This window comes from Tachysurus vachellii, chromosome 13 (assembly GCF_030014155.1).
Source record: "Tachysurus vachellii isolate PV-2020 chromosome 13, HZAU_Pvac_v1, whole genome shotgun sequence".
In the NCBI taxonomy this organism is placed as follows: domain Eukaryota; kingdom Metazoa; phylum Chordata; class Actinopteri; order Siluriformes; family Bagridae; genus Tachysurus; species Tachysurus vachellii.
Genome location: NC_083472.1, coordinates 6779754 through 6796006, shown reverse-complemented (window position 1 = coordinate 6796006; position 16253 = coordinate 6779754). Strand labels below are relative to the sequence as shown.

General features: G+C 38.8%; 1 protein-coding gene across 2 annotated transcripts in view; it reads right to left on the bottom strand.

Moving 5' to 3' along the window:
- Positions 1-1562: 1562 nt before the first annotated feature.
- The window catches only part of map1ab (microtubule-associated protein 1Ab), a 33770-nt gene continuing 19079 nt past the window's right edge, over positions 1563-16253 (bottom strand). For both annotated transcript variants that reach the window (XM_060885165.1, XM_060885166.1), the window contains 3 exons: positions 5634-15918; positions 5328-5557; positions 1563-5246 (listed from right to left, as the gene is read on the bottom strand). In XM_060885165.1, coding sequence (XP_060741148.1) covers positions 5091-5246; positions 5328-5557; positions 5634-15918 — 10671 coding nt within the window. In that variant the 3' untranslated portion in view covers positions 1563-5090. The remainder of the gene's footprint in view (positions 5247-5327; positions 5558-5633; positions 15919-16253) is intronic.

Sequence of the window (16253 nt, the reverse complement as noted above, 5' to 3'; positions counted from 1 at the left end):
TTTGAGTTATTAAGATATTATAAATGAACACTCACACTGTCAGAACATGATGCTAAACTTGAAAAGTTTATTAGTATGTTTCAGAAAGAAAGACTCATGGATTTATTCAGGAAGCACTGAACCATGTGATGACTCATACTTTGTCCTTAGCTGTGCTGCGTTACTATGGTGACGGGTCCTGATGCCAATTGACTTCTGTGAAACCTTGGCTGAACCAGCGGCTGTGTAGCATAGAAGAGAGACGGAGACAAAGAGATGATTTATTCAGAACAAGTCTCAGCCAGGCTTAAACAGGAAGCCAAATGGTGATGTCATTGTAACTGAGTGTTCCACACAGGCATTCAAGATGTCTACATTGTGTCCCGAATTAAAAAGAGTGCCCTGATTCCCCTCTCAAGGTAATGGCAACTGTTTATACGTCATATGTTGTGTTTATAATCCGAACACATTATAATGAGTAAAGATTCTATACATAATGACTATAGGTTGTTATTACCTACAACTCTTGCGACTGTTTCTTTTGGTCTTCATTTGGAGTCGGCACTTCTATCAAAGTCAGCTTCTTTAACAGGTATATGCTTGGTTTAGATTGTAGTTTGTCTTATTCGATAATCACTTCTGACAAATAACAAAAATCACTCTCCACTTAAGAGTGTAAAATACACATTGGATGTCAGCCAAACATATACTATCATGGGTTATAGTGGCTCAGATAGCATGTGAAGTTCCGCTAGCTGGCAAAAATGATCTGTTCATTCAGCAAACCAATTTACCAGCGTGTCAGTACTGTTTGACTTTCCAGTTCAAATAATAAAGCTCTGCATGTTCTCATGTTATATATAATGCATGTCTAGATGTGTTAAACAACTTTAAACAATGGCATCTTTTGTTTAAACATACCCATTTTTCTAGTGATCGAAAATATTGGAACATGTGACTGACAAGTGTTTCTTGACGTCCTGGTAGATTGATTGAACAGATTATAGCTCTGAATGCCTAATCTTGGTTGAGCCCCGAGTTTTAAATTTGTTGTTAACATATGTAAAAACTACCATGAAGCCCAGAGAAATAAAGAGCATACATCCAAAGGCCATTGGAATTCACAAAGAAATGAGGCACAAAAGTTCGGGAATCAAGATTAACCTCTACCAAAGTGACGGAAAGTTCAAAGTGTGGAGAAAGATGAGATCTGCTAATGATCCAAAACATACAAGCTCATCAGTGGATGTAGTGCCATGGCTTGAGCTTGCATGGGTGCTTCTTGAACAGGATCATTACTATTTATTGATGATGTAACTCATGATGGTAGCGGCAGAATAAATTTAAATGTCTGCAGAAAATGCTAATTGACAAAGAAACGCATCCAATCTAGTTGGAAGGACCTTCATCATGATGATCATCATCATTAGGAACTTCATGATTCATGGGGAAGGGACTGTGAATGGACTCGCTGTAGGTGTGTGTGTGTTTAGGCAGCATGTACTATCTAGATTCTAAATGATCAACAATTCTGAGTGAAACAAAGACAACACTTTCTCAGAATTTTAGTTTATTATTATTATTATTCATGATGACTAGGATGGTTCCGTTTTACAGTAAGCAGAAATCTAAGTGTGTTTGGAATTGAAAGAGCTCATTTGTTATATTGCACTAAAGAGGAACAGAATTAAGACACATACAGCAGCAAAAAACAGGAACTATCACAGCATCTTCTCAACAACATCTTAGGGCAAACAGAAGCAAAGCCCGATAATATGCATATTTCAGTACTATTAAGACAATTAGCTTGTTCAAATATACCTTTTAAAATAGTGTTCTTGTTTTAGTTATTAAAGAAGTACATTCAGGATTATAACTAATAAATCACATGCAGAAATCGATGCGTTGGCATGATGTAAGGGCAGACAAAGCTATTCATTTCGGAGAATGGACTCTAGAGTATGGACCTGAAACAAAATAGGTACCTTATATCTGAAGTTTGTTCTTGCTTTTTGCAAAGTAAAATTCCACTCATGATAAAATGCTCCAAAATGAAAATGTCCCACAAGAGAATGTTTGTAGCCAATTGCTATTTTGATTGGTGTCTGCAAGTGTACGTAAGCAGAGAGGTTCTTCCCTTTAGATTTTGTCGTGTACAATTCAAGTCATTCAGGAGGAGAAAACCTGTAGTTTGTACGATTTTCAGTCTTCAGGTACTGAGAGAACAATGCATCGTTACTCAGTAATATCTGAATGAGTCTGCAGTTATGGTTTTACATATTAACTTATCACAGTCTTGTCACCATTTCACTCAAAGGTCACTGTACCATATGCATATTTGCTAGCAACATCCAGCAAAGCAACTTATACATTCAATAATATGAAGTTAGTGCATACAGTACACTGCACAGTGGTCTGTGCACAGCAATCATACATAATCAAGGAGATCAGACAGTACTTGTTCCTAAGGCCAAATATTAAAACATATCCATATCTATAAGCATACAGTACAGAATCCCATTCGTATAGTTCACCTATCAAAAATACATCTTGTCATTGGTGTATAGTTATACGTTTATGTTGGGATTAGAGAGCAGTTTCAGTCATATAGGCTCATGTCATTTATGAGGTCAACAGGACCAGAGGTAATTTCATTGCTTTGGACCTTATAGAAAAAAAATCCAAATAAATTCCCATACAAACATTAACCAATTAAAACAAAATACAGTGTCATCTGCAGTCTATAATACTGAATTATTAATTATTATAAATGTCTGAAATAAACAATTAAGACATGAATTTAATTCTTCATTTTGAGATCCCAGGTGCTGTAATGTTTGCTTGGCTTCATTTGAATGAAGACACTGGCAATAAAATGTTCCACAAAAAAAAAAGGGATGTAGAATCTTATAACAAAACTGCAAAAAATTTCTTACAGGAATTAAGATTTATATCTTTCATACACAGCCCCTGACCTAATCTCAGTCTGTTCTGCATATAGTAAATACCACAATAATAAATATAATTAAAATGTTGGCTTTTTTTTTTTTTTTTTTTACAAATTCAAAAATTAAGACTCTATAAGCATTTACTTTAATGTCTACATTAACATAGAGATGAAGAGACATATCTATAGTGTTTTTAAAAAAATAAACATGGTTATCACCCCAGCAAAACACTAAATACAAAGGTAATACTCAAGCTGTCAGATAAATATAAGTAAAATTAAATTAATTTAAATTAGTTATGCTGCTCGAGGGTTTTTATATTATTTGAACTCAATTCATGACTTCCAGCTCACTCACTGAATGTATATACACAGACTGGCCTTTAAAACCATATAACAGACCCACATGATTATACATGATCATACATTTTAAGATGCCATACTAGATTCAATCAACTATGTTATATTCAAGTTTCAGTAAATATTAGAAGTGCCCCGTCCTCAAATATTTATATTTAATTTAAAATAAGCTAATAATCCCAAGGTTATTTAAGTAATATTTACATGCATTCTATCTACCCATACTCCTTTGTTATAATGGCTTTTTCACATTAAAAATGTTGCAATCTTTCTCTGTGCAAAATAATGAAATATTTATAATTTTGCATTGATTGGGATATACTTTATAATAGTCCATAATGTGTCACTGTACATCTGGTAATAAGGCTACTAAGGACTTGTAATTCCTCCTCATCAAAATCTGGCTAACGCTTCAAAGTACTGTTCATTTTCCATGTGATTTAAAGTGTTTCTGCATTATTCTGTAAACCCTTATTTTGTCTAAATGGTTACAGCAGAAGGCACACAACAGGGGCCCATGCTCTCCATTTCAATAGTGTATACGTGAAACAGTGCTCACTTCTTTTATACAAGCCATCATTTACACAGTCACATGTACTGCTACATAAATCACTGCCACCTCTATTTAAACCAATGTTAATATGTAACCTTTGCCTTAAAAGGATGATCAGAATCAGAACATTGTGCTGAAGCTACTGCTGAACTGAAAAACATTTCTGAGCTCATGAAAATGATGAAATTGGCAATAATGTATAATTCTTATGTACATTTGTGGAATACACAAATTGCTGATTATAAAAGCAAAACCCTTAAACACTGCACCTTCTTAAAAGAAACCTAAGCTGCACAAGCATCATGCATTAAACCAATGTATAACCCTTTTACACTGTTAACTGATTTAAATTCTTAACAGATTTATTTTTTTTATGTCTTTCCCTTTTTTTTTTTTACATCACCCGTAACAGGTATATATGAGTCAGCCAAATACCACAAAGCCGCTGCTCATCTACAGTGCCAAGCCATAAAGTCATGTACATAATACATCTACAACCCCCTGTTCACAAATAGCTGTGGTACTATAGAATTTTAATTTGGCACTTGCAAATGGTTGACATTTTTGTTTGCTTGTTTATTGGCTGGCTGCTAGCTTGTTTTTGCTGGTATGTATGGAGTATGTGGCTTTTTAGCATAGCACGATTTAAGTCTTTGATACTGAAAGCTCTACTGTACTGTATATACACTTCTTTAAAACCTTACTCAGACCTTTTCTTAGTTTTGTTGTCTGAAACGATTTGATTTCTGCTGACAAATATCTTCTACGGGATCCTATATTCATTCCAGATTAATGTTACAATAAATGTGTAACAAAGCATGTTAACTTTGATAATGAAGAAACAAGTGGGTTGATGTTTCATAGTAATAAACTGCAAAGGCCAATTTGTGCTTTAAATTCGTATTTAGGGCATCTGAGTGTTAGCATGTCTGTAAAAGATTATAATTGGGAATATGGGAATAAACTGAATATACAACAAACTGAAGATGTTTGCCATGACAAACGTTAACCTCACAGTATTTGCCTAGGTTTTCAAACCCAATGAAAGAGCACAGAACATAAATCAGGATTCTAAACCAAACCTTATTAGTAAGGCCTTGGAGCACAAGGATCTGCTTCTGTTGCAGGCTAAGATACAAACTATAAATGGCAGTAAGTAGGATGTAATGCTGTGGATGGTAAGGAATACACTGTCCTAATTAGTCTTAATTAATAATGAGGAAATTGTGTGTCCCTAAATGTAAAGCATGCCTAAAATTCTATTTTGCAGGCAGGGAAAGACTCATCTTGCATAACGACTGTGCTGCTACTGGCCAAGACCATTATGTTCAGATCTTGTTGCTTCTTGTGAGTCTGCTGGTACCAGTCACGAGTCACCTCCGTGTCATGGGTAGGGATCAGCGTCACCTAATATGAGGGCAAATAAGTTATTGATTGGTTCATTATTTTAATTTAATATCATTTAGGAGTTTCATTTTAGTTATGTACCTGCAGATTGGTTCCCCACTGTGCTTTGCCTTCAAGCAGTGCATCCAGCACTCCACGACTTGGTTCCCCACTGCCTGGATCATTTCCACTCACTACATAGTAAGCAGCACGCACTCGTTTGAAAAATTCTTGATCTACATTTTTAGCACTGCAGTGATTTGGAATGTAGGCAAGATCAACATAGAAAGGTGTTCCAGGGGTAGCTCCAGAGGTGGACTTCTGGTTCGAACCTAAAGGGCAAATCATAAAACAAATTACATCTAGCACAAATTCTGATTATTTTAAAGAACTTGCTGATTTGCATACCTGTATTGCTCTTTACACCATTGACGAGCCCTTTTCCTGGATAGTTGTCTCCCTTAGAACCCTGTGTCTCAGACATTCGAGACACACGAAGAGTCTTCTCAGAATCTAACCTTTTTATAGAAGAGGCATGAGGCGAGGAGTCCTTGGATGCTTGTTTTACGGGTGTTGTGGACCTCCTGCTCCTTCCATCACCTTTACGTGCAGGAGATGAAGACTTTTGCTTCCCTAGAGTTTTCCTCAACCCTTTGTTGGTTTTAAGATCTTTCTTCATAGGTTTCTCTGTGTGGCTTTGCCCATTTAAAACAGCTTCTGGGTCTACCATGCACACATCGGGTTTGGGGGGTTGTGGGACAGGGTCTTTCATTGGGGCAGGTGGAGGATCATGGGTTCTTGGAGACGATGAGTGGAGACCACCTCCACTTCCACTAGTAGCTGACATCTTGTCCACTGGTAAATGCTCTGCATCCTCATCGGAGTCAAGGTTTCCTTCGGCTGTGATGGATGGACACTCCTCTGTCTCGGGTGGTACATCTGAGTCAGACTGAGAAGGAAGAGACTCACTCAGAGAGGTTGGAGGGGTTTCTTCTCCTGCAAGTGATACTCCATGTCCACTTGCCACACCACTAGCAGGAGCATGGATTGCTTCCTTGCTGTCTCCATGGTGACTATGAGAATGATGGCGCTGTTGTTTGTGTGATCTCCTTTTAACAGAATGTTGTTCACGTTCATCGTCAAAATCATCTTCCTTCGAGCAATCGCTTTTTACTTCCTCTTCTTCCTCCTCACTTGATAAGTGATGTGGGCTTGGATTAATGAATGATGGTGAAAGTTCTCCTTTGTGATGTTTGTATAGTGAAGGTGAGTACGAGGAGCTGGCATCCATGCTGAGTTCAGAAGGTCGGGTATAATCTTCCTTTAATTCTTTAGACAGCTTAGAATGTTGTTCACTTGAATGAGATACAATTAGATCTTTCTGCTCTTTTATGTCATATTCCAGCTTTTCTTTCTTTTCTTTCTCATCTTGCTGATGTTTAGACATATCCTCTGTACTGTCAGGCATAGTAGTTGAACATGAAGTAGACTCCTGAGTCATCTCAGAGACTGAGGTGCTTTTTTTAATTGACTCATCTCCATCTGTTTTCTTAGTATCTTTTTCTGGTAAGTCTACCTTCACTGGTTGCTTTCTCTCCTCAGCCTTGCAGTCAACGTCTTCTTTGACCTTTTCCAACTGTTCTTTCTCTTTGCACTCATCTTTTACTTCTTTCATGAAATCACCCATTTCACTCTCTTTATTTTCTTGAGATTTATCTTTAAATTCCATCTTACTCTGCTCATCTTCTTTTCTCTCTTTCTCCACACCCATCTTCTCTTTTCCTGGGACTGTCTCCTCTACTTTCAAATCTTCTTTTTTCTCCTTCTGCTGATCTGCTTGATCTTCTGATTCCTTTGGAGCGCAAGCTAAGTCATGATCCTTTACATGATCTTTCTTCTCTTCTTTCTTTTTTTCCACCTCTGCCTGCTTTGGCTCTGGTAGGCACATGGTGTCAACTTCACTTACTTTACTTGAATCTACATGGGAGTCGGTGCAAACTTCCGTTGGCCCATTGGATGACTGTTCTACGGACAAATGTGGTGATTGTGTCTCCAAATTAGACTGAGCAGAGTGCATGATTGAGGTGACATCAGCATGTTTTCCAGGCTCTGTGATGCCTTTCTGCTCATGGGATGCTCGGTCACATTCAATTCTACACGGTAAAGTCCCTTCTTCATGTTCAATGTCAGAGGATTCTTCGTGGGAGTATTTTCCTGATGAATCAGCTTTCTTTAGTGGAGCAATATCAAACATGGCTGGTGAAGCAGAAACTACTTCAAGCTGCTGCAGTGCTTTTGAGCACTGCGGGTCACTTGCTAACACATCTTTTTGGTCAGAAGGCTTATCTTTGTCTGATCTAATACTTGCTAATTCTTCCTCTGACTTTTCCTCTGCTGATGATACCTGGTCTTGAAGGAAAGACTTAGTCTCCTCTAATGGACTGAGTGGAGAAAACCTTGCAAGACTGGATACAGACTCAGCTGTTGCGGATATGAGCTTTTCAGAAACGTCCATGGCTTCATCTCTTGACTGTACACCAGAGCTTAAATAGGATGAATCTATTGCAAGCGATTCCTCTTCTTTGAATGAAGAGTACTCGTATGATAGACTATCAGCATCAGTCCTCAAATGAGCACTGGGGATAGTAATAGGGGTCTCTGAAAGTCCCTCACCAAAGTGTAGTCCTGTAGAATATGAAGCAGAAGTTGAAGAGGAATAACTGTAGGATGAAGAGGACGAAGACTGAGTTGTTTCTAACATAACAGTTTGAGCACCTGCTCCCTCGATTTTTTTATCAGAGGTCTTCTCTAACTCACATTCTTGCTTAGGCTCACTAGCCTTGCTTAGATCAGGATGTGAAACACTGCTCTCCTTTTCCTTTGACTGCTCAATGTCTGTGATTCCTACTTCATGTGTGAGAGCTGTTGTAACTGTCTCCCCCAAAATTTTAACGAGTGATTCAGCTGTCTTTCCCTGTAAAGGATCTATTGAAGCTACTGATACAACATCCTCCTTCTGGTTTTTATTTAAAGAGTATTCTTCAAAACTTGATTTAGAATCCACCGCATCATAAGAAGCTTTGGATTCTTTCTCAGACATCTCTCTGGCACCTTTTTCCATACCCAAATCACTGGCCTCATCTTCTTCAACTTCCTCTTCTGTATCTTCTACTTTTTCTGCAAGAAATTGTTCACTTTTGACTGGATATGTTTCTGTCTCACCACTCGCCAGCTGTGTTTTGCTGGTCAGAGAACTTGCAATACTTGTGCACTCTGATGCAAGGACATTGGCGTGTTGCTCGTCAGGAGATGAATCAGAAACATGGCTGCTTACACCAACAGTAGCTGACTGACCAGAGAGCATAGTGTTCTCTGGTGGTGTATATATACTAGAAGAAATTTGGTCTTGTTTGCTGTCTGATGAATCTTCATCCATTTGCTTTGCTGTCTTTATGTCCATCTTATCTGCATTTATCTGACTCTCTGGTATGTTCTCAGTCTGATACGAGGTTGACTGTATTGTGGACTCTACACTTGTCTGAACTTCTGAAACCTGCCCAGGTTTGAAAGTCATAACATCTACATGAGTCTCAGCTTGAAGTGTTGTCATAGCCATTGTGTCTTCTATCTTTACATCCTTTTCTAAGCAAGTGTCTAACTTTTCAGGTTGTGGCAGACTATAGGCCGAGGGACAAGGTAATGTTGATGACAATTCAGAGCAAGGGTCTTTTTCTTCTACTCTACAGCAAGAACTTGTGTCCTCTTTGGCAGGTTTCTTCTCTTTCTCTTTCTCTTCTCTTTCTAATTTCTCTGATTTGTCTTGAACTTCTCTGGAAGAAAAAGAACTTGATGCAGCTACAGGGGTGGTTTTGCTGTCAGAACTCTTGTCCACATCTTCTTCTTCTTGGTAACTCACCTTATTATCTTGCTCAAAGCAGGTACTAGGTCCAGTAAGGACACTAGTCTTCATCTCTGAGAAAGACATATCATAGTCAACCTTGCTGAATGATACTGGTTCCTCATCACTTTGTTCATCTATTTGGCATGCAGCTCCCTGCAGAGATGCCTGGCTAGCCCTTCTAGTGTCACCTACATTTATGTCAAGGTTCGTTTTAGTAAATTTGTCTTTGTCCTCTTTATCCTTCTCAAGATCCTCTGAGACTGGTTTTTCATATGGCTCATATTTAGAAGCTTCATAGCTCAATTTTTCTGGTTGGTAGGTGCTGCTGTCATCCATTTTCTCTTTTTCTGTTTTTATCTTATCATCAGCAGTCTTTTCAAGACTGTCCACTTTGTTAAAACATGACAAGGATGTTTCTAATACTGGAGAGACAATCTCTCGCTCTCTTTCCATCTCTCTCTGCACTTCCTTCTCAGGTTTACAAATGTCTGTTGAGTAAGCCAGTGTTTCAGGTTTTTCGAACTCCTCAACACTTGCCTCACTGGACGCAGGAGTGGATTGTATGAGTGTTGATGCCATAGTATGTTCTGAAGGAGATATCAAAATAGATGTGGTCTTGGGCTCCTTGCTCTCTTTTTCTAACTCTGGTGAAATCTTATTTAAATCCTTTAATACATTTTTGTCATCTATCTTTGTTGCCAATTCATCTTTTATTGTGTCTGCTGTAGATGGGATTTGTTCGGTAAAACATTCCTTTTTTTCCTCTAAGACCCGTGGTTCTACTGACAATGGTCTTGAACCTGCACCCCCCATGCAGACAGCATCGCCTTCATCTTCTTCAGTACTTTCTTCATTATCTGAGTACTTGGTTGGAAATTCAGAACCTAATGTTTTTATGCTACTCTCTGTAGTTTCCATTGCTAAAAATAAAGCTCCAGTTTTAATGTCTTCAAGACACTTTTCTTTATACTCTAAATTCAGCTTAGCACCAATGTCTGTTTTCTCTGAAACTGACATGAAGGTCTCCGTTTCAAACATTGACAGGTGTTGGTCATCTCTGTACTGTTGTGCTCTGTATATAAGATCTGTCTGATCTTCCAAATCTTCTGTCTCTGAGCTTGACACAGAAATTCGTTTGGCTCCTTCTACAGTTGATTTCTCGGGCTCTTGATAAAGTGGTGCTGGGATCACAGGTTTGGAGCTATCTGGTTTGCAGGTTATTTCTTCTCTAATTGGTAAATCATGTTTTGAATCCATTATTTTATCTGATCCATATAAAGAAATGTTCTCAGATAATGATGTGATGGGACTTTCTTTGGATTCCAATTCAGGTTTTGGAGAGACTGTCCTTTGAGAAGATGATTCACAAGTTTTTGTTTTGCTGTCTTCTGTGTGTATCTCTTTAGTTTCTTGATCTTTGTCTTGATCTTTGTCAGTTACACAGGTTCTTTCTGAAGTGGGCGTTGGTATATGAACTTCTTCTATTTGAATCTCTTGTTTTTCTTTAGAGTACTGATCTTCTTTGTCTGATAAATCATTTTTCTCAGAAATAAGTTCAAAAGCTTTGGACTTGGAATCTTCTGTACCTTTATCCTTGGGCTCGTGATCAGCTTTTGGGGAAACATCATCTTTTCTTGTGACTGATTCTGTTAGTGTAATATCTTCCTTGGTCTTATCTTTATCAGTTGCTGCTTCAGATACGCTTAGTTTTTCATCTTTAGATTGATCTGATTTGTCTGCTTTGGGAAGTATTACTGTCTGTTCTGAACTAAGATTTGCTATAGTTTGTGATTCCTCTTCGTGTTTCTCTGAGGATTCTTCATGTTTGCATGTTATGTCAGATTTAAGCTGCGTCCCTAATTCCTCCTTATGTTTAGACAGTTGGTCCTCTTTCACCACTAAGGGTTTTTCCTCTAAGGGTACCTGGAAGTCTTCAGGCTGTCTGTCTGTTATATGTTCATCTTTAGCTTCCATTTTCTCATCCACAGGTTTCTCTGTAGCGTCCTCCTTACTTTTGTGTGAAAACTGTGTATCATCCAGAGTACGTATTTGTTCTACTTGGTCTTCTTTAGATTCTTGAACTTGTTTTGATACTACTATTGTATCTTTTACTCCTATAATTGTCTCAGTCTCCACTACATGTTTATCTGTTATTGGAGAAACATGTTTCAATGAGTCTGGATGCTGTATTTCAGAGCTCAAGTCTTCCTTGGTCTTTTCTTTGCATTCTTCTTCCAGTTTTGTTTTGTCTTCTAGAAATGATGACTCGATGGGAGTCTGGGAATGACTCTCATCCACACCTCCTTTAGAGGTTATGTCTGCTGTTTCCAAAGTTAAATGTTGCGTCTTTGATGCTTTCTCTGTTTCTTTACATAGTTCAACATCTTTTAAAGTGGATTGCAGTAGTACAGTTTCAGTACCTTCTAATTTTTTGTCCTTTATCTCATCTAATTTATCCATTTTTTCTGATGCTATCAATACACCATTAGTTTGCTCCTTATTTTCATCTTGTGGAAAAGATTCATCCAATTTTTCAACTGGTGTATGTGATAATACTTGTAAGTCTTTAGCTTGTTCATTGATCACATCCGTCTCTTTCGTTTCACTTTCCAGTTTGATAGGGAAGTCAGACATTTCTGGTTTTGACTCTATAACTTGAGACTGAAGTTCCATATCATGCTTAGCTTTATCTTTAGATTCTTTATCTTGTTTAGTGTCGCTTACTGTCTTGTCACACACTTTGTGAGACACCTCATCCTCTTTAGGAAGCAGACCTATTTTCTCTGATCCTGATATTATAGATTGCTGCTGTTCTATCTGTTTTTCTTTTGATTCTAATACTGATACATCTGTGTCTTTTTCTATTTCTGGGAGAGATATTTGCTTATAATCTTCTTGTTTCTCCTCCTTTTCTTTTTCATCTTCATAAAGCTCCTTTTCTTTTTCTTTTTTCTCATCTTTAAGTGTTTCAATCATTTGATTACGAATATCAAGAGACACACTTTCTCCTTCTTCTGCGGTTTTATCTTGGAAAAAGGCGTGATATTTATCCTCACCATCTCCACTTGCCTTTGCGTCTCCTTTGATTACATCACGATCTGCTGCTAAATCTTCCATTTTCAGTGAAGAAATCTCCTCCTTTGCTGTCTGTGGAGCTGTTACAGTGGTGGACAACTTTGTGTCCTTAGATTCATCCTCCTCTTTCACCAAAGACTGTTCCTTCTGTTCCTGATTCTGTAATTCTTTTTTATCAGTTACTGCAAAGGTGTCTGATTTCTCTGATTTGTATTCATCTGCCTCGTCAGTATGTATTCTTTGTTTTTCACTTTTATCAGTTTTAAGCTCTAAGGGGAAACCTAGTTTTTCCTGTTCTTGCTGCAACGGTTCAGGGAACACCTTGACTTTATCTTCCACTGGTGAGAGACGAAGAGGGGAGTGAGTGGCACTAGGTGGTCCAGATTGAGTAGGAGAGGCCATTTTCACAGTGCTGTCATCTGGACTGAAGCATCGATCTTCAGTCTCTGGAAAAAGACCTAAATCTGAAACTACTGGTTTAGAAATGATGTCGTCTCTAATTGGTGAAACTGTTCTTTCACCTGGTTCAGGAGAGGACAGTGTTTTTTTGTCTAGTGTGGACTCCAAAGCAACAGGCTCAGGGCTCTTGGGCTTGTCACTTTCTTTGGATTTCTCTTCCAGTTGTTGGGAAACAGCATATCCTTCTTGTAGTTTTCCAAGAGAAATGTCCACGTTTGGTGTTTGATCTTCATACTCATCCTCCTCATCTTCATCGTGGTGAACAATAGTATCGAGTTCTTCTGTTTTCCCCTCAAGGGGAAGTGGTGGACATTCCTCTGATGGAGGTGATTTGAAGCATTTGTCTTCCTCCAGGGAGGATGTTGGAGAGATGGTTCCAGCAGAGTATAAGTAGTCTTTTCCTTGAGTAGCCTCTGTTTGTGTTATTGGAGGTACAATGTTTACTGTGTCCAAATCTAGTGAGCTTTTTCCAGTGTCTTCAGTCTGAGGTGCTGTGACAGATGTCACCGAATGATCCTCAGTAACAGAGGTGGGCAAAGAGGACACTTTTTCATACTCAGTGATGGATGTTGCCGAAGAAACATGTTCCTCCTCTGCCAGTGGAGCAGCAATTATGCTGGTGTACAGAGAAATAGCAGGTTCTTGGACACACATAAATGATTTAGCCGTTTCATCACCCAATGCTTGCATCTCCTTCATGCCATGGATTGCATCAAATGACCCTGGTTTATCTGGTACTGAGACATCATATGTGCTGACCTCATATTGAAGGTGGTGTATTCTATCCTCTGCTTCCTCGTGGATCTCTTCGTCCGAGATTGTCTGCTCAGTTTCTGAGTAACCAGGTATAGTCTCATCTTGAATATAGGATAAACTCTCTGCTGCAGCAGCTCCTTGAACTGCAGATGCAATGTCTTCCTCTTTGGCTGCATGAGTATCCTCCGCTGCTTTGTACTCCCATTCCTTTATAACTTTTTCATCAACAACATCTTTGATTTCTTCATCTGCAATGGCATCCAAATCTTCTGCTTCTTCCAGCTCTGCTTTTTCAATGACATATTCATCTTCAATTTGCTCTTCCTCAATTTCCGTCTTTGATATTTCTGTAAGCTCTTCCCTGCTTTTGTGTTTTTCCATTTCCTCAACTTCATGTTTTCTGTCAAATCCCTCCATATCTTTAGCATCCTTTACCATCGCTTCATCTTCTTCATCCCCTAATCCCATATCTTCTTCCTCTTCTACTGTCTTCTTCTCAGTTGTCAACACTTCTTCCTCTTCCTCCTCTTCATCCTCTATAGCAGTCCCTTCATCTTCAAATTTATCACCCTCTTCTACCTGGCACTCATCTGCAGATTTCTCGGGTTCTCCTTTGATCACTGTTGTTGCTAGTGCTTCATCCTTATCTTGAGTGCAGGGTTCCTGCAGTTCTCTTGCAGTCTGAGAATCAATGACCTCCTCTGTCTCAGCAGTAGTGTCAGCAATTGGTCCATGTTCTTCTTCTACCAATTCTTTTTCAGGTGCATGGTCGTGATCTATATGAATGCCATTTTCTCTGAGCTCCTCAAAGTCTTTTGTCAGATCTTCTGGAGTTGAGGGAACAGATTTAACCTCAGCCTCACTCTCTTGAGTTTTAGACTCAGCTTCCTTGGAAACTGGTTCTGCAATAGGCTCTACCTTAGTAGTCTTGCTCTTAATTGTTTTGGGTTTCCCTTGAGTTTTTGCCTTGTGAAGAGTCTTTCTGACTTCTGGTGTGAAGGGTTTTAGATCAGGTTTGGTTATTTTCCTCAGTTCTGGTTTTGAAACGTCTTTGCTCTTCATTTTTTTCTCATCTTTTTTCACAGAGTCATCTTTTTTTAGCTCATGTTTATCTTTCTTGATTTCTTTCTTTTCCTTGTCCTTTTTCTCATCCATTTTTGTTGCTCTTTCTTTGGTGTATTTTTTAATCGATTTCTCCTTTAATAACTTTTTCTTTTCTGTTACCTCGGTCTTTGGTTTTAATGGTCTGGTGTGTTTTTTCTCCTCTTTCTTCTCAGTTTTGATCTCCTTGACAGTTTCAGTCTTTGTCTCAACAATAGATGTGTCTTCTTCTTCAGCTTCCTTCTTTACAATCTTGGTAGGTGTGTGTGTTTTGGGAGATGACTTAAGACTTTCTTTGCTTTCAGCCCTTTGCTTTAATTTGGGCTGTTTTATAACAGAGGGTGAGACCCCTGAAGCAATGTCCTTTTGTGTAGCCACTGGATATCGCAAAAAGTCCAGATGTTTTAGCTTTTCAAGCCCCTCAAGAATTTTGTTCTGTGGAGCATTGCCAGGGAACAGAACTCTAACAATCTTCTCTGTTGGGCTGGCAGGAAGCCATACCACAAGAGCTGTAATGGATGTTAAGTATGGCACAGATATTTCTCCTTCCTTTCCATTGGGCAGAACAATCCCCGTTTTTGCTTTGCTGTTACCAGCCCATTTCTGCATAAGAAACTGCATTTCCTTACTGTCTTTCACAGGATTTAGGACAAACATTTCTAACCTGCCCACACCCATCTTGTGAAAAAGAGTGATAGGTTCAATTGTATTACTAACTACTCTGAAGAGAGGTTCAGGTGTCATTCCAAGCTTGTCAAGGTACTGCAATGTTAGAGATGCCTCTTCAATACTTCTCTTGACTTTTAAGTTTGATTCAGATGTACGCAACTTCTCTGGTACATTGAAAAACACAACTCCAAGCTCTGGTGAGATGAGGTTCTTCATCCAGTCACTATAGGTAGTTGAGCCTTGTGATTGCTCTTCCTCTTGCTCTGCTATCTTCCGTTGAAGCAGTCCATTTATACCAGGGAGGTTGTCAGCACCAATGTGGGTGAGAAGAATGGAATCAATACGATCCAAGTGTCTCACTAGCTTCCAGAAGCATGACCTTCTCTCAGAGCCACCGTCAATCAGAATATTGAAGCCATTGACTGCAAACAGAGCAGAGTCACCTCTACCACCAGGGAAGATGTAACAGCAAGGCTTGGATAGCTTAAGGAATCCTCCAGATGTGGGTGGCTCAAGCAAATCAAATGGGGATGGGACATCTACAGTCTCAGAAACGTATTCTGTGAACTCTGTGACACCTTCCATTTTGGGGAGTATGGGCTCTGGATTCAATTTGAAGTCCATAACCTCCCTCAAATGCTGTCCCAGTGATGTCCAACCTGCCTCAGCTCGGCAGGACACAGTGAGAGTTGCCTGCTGCCCTGCGACAGCTTTTTCCAGCTGGCTAACAACCTATATTTTGACAAAGAGAGAACATCAGGACGCATACTCACTTCTAGACCAATAAGAAATAAAAGTTACAAAATTTTGATCAGTTCTTTAATTTATATCAGTCATATAAATTAGTACAGCATTGTACACTGACAATACATGTCCACAGACCCATTTATTGCCTATTCCTGCTCACTTATGGTAGTGGATCATGGATTTTACATGTGAATTGTGTCAAGGTACTGAAAGGACTAGTATTCCCAGGTTTAATTGGGCATGTACCATTAATTGCCAGTTTATTTGGTATACCTATGTTATACCTGCACATATTGGCCATGGTAAATGACATTGGTGTA